The following is a 5,000-nucleotide window of genomic DNA, read 5'->3' on the forward strand; positions in this document are numbered from 1 at the left end:
CAGCTGAAGTGATTATGTGATCACTTTGAAGTGATCATTTGATCACTTTGAAAAGCACACTATACTCTTGCTTCCATTTACCAGCCTCTTTAAGTATGAAAATTGAACTAGTTTTCTATGGAAATATTAACAGCACTTATTTCAGAAACGAATGGCTCACGGAAATTTCAGCAAAAAATCCTGAGTTGACTTCTCGAACATACTTCTTTATGCAATGAATTTTCATCCTTGAGGATGTTTGAGGTATCTCTTTATTCCTCCGTAGAGTTACTTGAGAAAATTAATCATATACACGCCAATATATCGTCATGATGGATAAACATGTTGTACATCCTAACTTTTACACTATATCTTACTTGCTCGACAGACATCTATCTCCAAAGCCCAATTCACCACGCCCATTCATCCTCATATTCACATTATATACTTCTGCTATTTACAACTTTTGTTAATACTTCCCCCACTCATTCTTTGCATATTCCCACACCGTCTCATCACTCTTTGATCAACTCTGTGTGCAGCCATTTTCACGCTCGCTCTCCGCCTACCTCCACATTTCTCACTATCTATCCTTGTAACCCTCACCACACACACACACACACACACACACACACACACACACACACACACACACACACACACACACACACACACACACACACACACACACACACACACACACACACACACACACACACACACACACACACACACACACACACACACACACACACACACACACACACACACACACGCACACACACACACACACACACATATGCACGCAAACACACACACACATGCACACACGCACACACACACACACACACACACACAAACACACGAGCGTGGAGGCACCTGTACAATAAACCGAACTCGGAAGAAAAAGTGCATGATTTTTGCTATGGACTTGGTTCCTTTAACCCCGGGACATGGTCTGCATTTTACTCTGGTTAACGTCGATTGAAATCCCATTATATCACGATTCTGCTGAATGAAGTTGTCTGTCATAGTATCATTTCCATAAATTTTGTGTTTTCAAGGTCCACATTCATCCGTGGATTATAGCTGGTAGTATACATGATTGTAATCTTTTCGTTTTAGGCATGTAAATAGAGGGCCTCTCATGATGTTCGTATATATATACTAAAAAAATTCCAACCAGTTGTGATACGACTTACTATTAAATGTTTATGTTCTTTAGTCAGTTTTATCATCTCGGTTACATAGTTATAATCTTCAACTTCTTCAAGACTCACCATCAATCATAGATATTTTTCTTTTAATTTTCAGGTTAAACGTTACTTTGGTTTTATTCTTATTCAACCTCAAACCTATTTTTGGATATATTTGTTTAGATAACTCTAGATATCTTGAAAATCTTCCGTTGTCTCTGAGAGAAAAACGATATAATCCACAAATTCAAGAGGATTAGAATGTATTGTATTGACTTGCCGTACTAGTTTGTCAATTTTTATCATTATTATATTTTTATGTATTCCCATCTAATGTACAGAGTGCAAGGTCTTTCTATAATCTACAACATTTCAACACGAGTTTATTGTACTGTATCGTTTTCTCAGTCAATTTATTATCTGTAAATGGTCCAAAGTCGAGTATAGACATCTAAAGCCTGCCTGTCCTCTTGGCTGATTTTCTTCTAAAACTTTATTTACAATATTGGTAGTTATTAAGATCTCCCTGGTCGCTTTTCTTATAAAGAAGAATTACTCTATCATTGTACTATGATTAGAAAAATGCTTTCGTGACGTATACATTTCATATAAAGTTGAGTCAGTCGACAATTCCCTGCGTCTTTCAGAAGATTTATCGGCATGTCATCTTCCCCAATTGCTTTTATTTCTTTTTCTATTTCTAAACCCAAACACTTTTTCATAACTTTTCGTGTACTATTAACGGCTATAGAAAAATTTGATAACTCAACCACGGTATTTGAGAAGTATAGCACATTTTCTCTCGTCTTTCCACTATTCTGTCTCTGCTTCTAATGATCTATTTATTTGTTTCAAAGTTATCATCTGCCTCTTCCCTAAAGCTAGACTGTGCTTGATTTCTTTAATACTTTTACCTTTACGAATAATTTTGTTCATATGATCCATCTCACCCTCTTTCTCTCTCTTTCTCTCCCTGTATCTCTGATATTTGCTTTTTAGTGCTAAACTTTTTTCGTTCATTTCTCTCTATTTCGTCCCTCCTGGTTTTAATCTATATAGTCCTTCTATTCATCAAGTAATTTGCAACTTTGGAGTTTTTACTTTTCGTTATTTCTTTGAGCTTGAAATCTGTTTTTAACTTTGAACTGAGAATCCTTTTTGTTATCCTTTACCATTGCAAGGTTTGTTTTATTCGTCAAGATTAGTCAATTTTTCTCTGCTCTGAAACTGAATGTAGCTATATAACCTATCATTCTATGGTTACTCTCTATGCCAACCTAACTTACAACCATAACATTTCAAATGATGGTGCTCTCATTCCCTAATATGAAGTCTATGTCGTTCTCCGTTGTTCTTTTTCTTATTTATCTAAGTCTGTTTACGAATTATACGTTTTCGGAAGAGAGTATTCATTATCCTCATGTTTCCTGATTAATCGAGAGGTTGCTGGTAAGATAGTGAGATTCAGTAGTATATCAGAAAATGTAAAAGGCACACTGAAAATAATTCAAGTTTATGCACCAGCTTCACAATGTTCAGATAATAAAATTGAGTCCTTCTAGGACGATTCAGGGAATGAGCCAAGAAGAATTAATTAAAATTAATTAGTAATCGGTGATTTCAATACTTAAGAGAAGAATCAGTGGATTTAAGTAGATTATACTAGAACGTGTCAGCTAAATTGAGTATCCATTCGACTTTATTTTCTATTGATTGATTTATCTTCTTATTCATTATTATTATTATACTTCATTTTCAGATAAACTTTTTCTATTGCGAGTCTGATTCAGATTTGAGGGGGCTATTGTAAACGTCTTCATCCAAAGAATCTGATCATGACTTTAAGATTTTTGTTCTGTTTTAAACCAAGGAAACGAAGGATTCTATTTTCTTTTCACACATTCTAGATATGGACTGTGGTGATCGGATCGACCCAAAGCCGGATGAAATAATAACATTTTTGAAGGAGTGCACTCAGCAGTATGAAATACCGCTACCAGACAACGTGACAGCAGGTAAACGAAATTCACCAACTTTCTCAATAGAGAACTAATATACGTTTTATTTCCGCTTGAAGACTTATTCAAAGATGATGATGATGATAATGTTATTGTTGTTGTTGTTGTTAATAATGATGATGATGATTATCATCATCATCATGACGATAACAACGATAATGATGACGATGATGATGATGATGATGACAATGATGATGAGGAGAAGGAGGAGGAAGAGGAGGAGGAAGAGGAAGGAGAGGAGGAGGAGGAGGAAGAGGAAGGAGAGGAGGAGGAGGAGGAAGAGGAGGAGGAAGGAGAGGAGGAGGAGGAGGAAGAGGAAGAAGAAGGAGGATGAGAGGATGAGAAAGAGAAACGAAAGAACAGCAGCAAAAGGAAATGCAAGGGAAAAGAAGGAGGGGGGAGAAGGAGGGGAGAAGGAGGGGAGGAGGAGGGGAGAAGGAGGGGTAGAGGGAGGATTTTTCTTTGTATTTATGACGATGATGATATCGACAGTGATATTCGGTGAAGACAGCGATGATAATGACGACAGCGGCAGTGATGAGGACAGCAGCGACTACATGAGCTATGAAGATTACGAGGAAGGTAAGAGCACATAACTTTTCGTTTAACCATGTTCCCCTCGCTACTGAGGGGTAACATGGGGATGAATGGAATAACATGACGACAGAGAGATTAAAAGAGTAAAAACGAAATTTTATGCGGAAGAGGTGAACCAAATATAAATCCCGGTTTACCTTCAATCTTGTACGTAAACATGACTGTCCACCATTTCAATTACAACTGAGGCAAAGGTTAAAGACCTTGAAATCTGTAGGCCTTAGCTACAGAAGTTAATACTGGAAGATCAATTTGAACGTTAAACAGTAATGAGAAAAAAAAAATAACATCGATCAATCAGCAACCCAGATCGTCGAAACGTCAGTGGCCATCAAGTTCAATAGGTATGATTGTTATTCATGATTTAATCTCTCCAATACAATTCCTTTTTGAACTGGATGGCCGCTGATGTATGTCAAACTGGATCGCTGAAGGTGAAATGGTAAATTATGTGAATAATCAGGTTGATATACAATACTAAATGTATAGGTGGTGGAAATCCTGCCTCTGGGAAGATTATTCTTGTATTTGTACATTACTGGACGTTAAGGGAAGCTTGTCTCATTAGGACTTCTGGATTTTTTTTTTTTTTTGAGGGAATAATTTGTTGATTTTGCTAAGTAATTAATGGAGGCCTTCAGTAATTTGTAATGTTTTGTGATCATTTGTCCTGTATATGATGAAGGTATTCTCCTTCAGGACTTATCCTGTCTTTTTGTGGTTAACTTTTATAGTGGGTGAAAAACCTCCATCGTAAGTTAAAAAATTGAAAGACAGCTGGCATCTGCACCATCAGTGTGGAATTATTGAAAGCTGGAAGTGAGGCCATGATCCTCAGGATGCATGTGGCACTGTCTGGGGCCTGGCAGTCCGGTACCATTCCCTATGACTGAAAAAAGGATTTGATCATCCCTATCTGGAAGGAGAAAGAGGTCCCACAGGACTGCAACAACTACAGCGGTATTACACTACTCTGTGCCAGTTCAGGTGCTTACCTACCTGTTGCTAAAACAGGTTCATTCACATCTGATAAAGTCTCAGAGCCTAGTCTGGGTGCATGCCAGGAACCTCAACAACTGATTGGATCCTAGCGCATCATATTCTCGTGGAGCGCCCACTTGAGTTTCGATAGGGTTTTCTTGCAGCTTATGGTGATCTCAAGAATGTTTTTGTCTTGGTGCATCGTGGCATATTCTGGAATTTTCTACGG

The 5,000-nt window shown here is 37.6% G+C and overlaps 2 protein-coding genes across 3 annotated transcripts in view; one reads left to right on the plus strand and one right to left on the minus strand.

Moving 5' to 3' along the window:
* LOC143020273 (low-density lipoprotein receptor-related protein 4-like) overlaps positions 1–5,000 on the minus strand; it is a 297,790-nt gene that overhangs the window by 129,393 nt on the left and 163,397 nt on the right. The gene's annotated exons all lie outside the window — the stretch shown is intronic.
* LOC143020275 (uncharacterized) overlaps positions 1–5,000 on the plus strand; it is a 23,936-nt gene that overhangs the window by 2,445 nt on the left and 16,491 nt on the right. Inside the window, exons 3-4 of the mRNA XM_076176507.1 lie at positions 3,083–3,190; positions 3,686–3,775. Coding sequence (XP_076032622.1) covers positions 3,083–3,190; positions 3,686–3,775 — 198 coding nt within the window. The remainder of the gene's footprint in view (positions 1–3,082; positions 3,191–3,685; positions 3,776–5,000) is intronic.

Source organism: Oratosquilla oratoria, chromosome 39, assembly GCF_046742065.1.
Source record: "Oratosquilla oratoria isolate Oo_2021 chromosome 39, ASM4674206v1, whole genome shotgun sequence".
NCBI lineage: Eukaryota > Metazoa > Arthropoda > Malacostraca > Stomatopoda > Squillidae > Oratosquilla > Oratosquilla oratoria.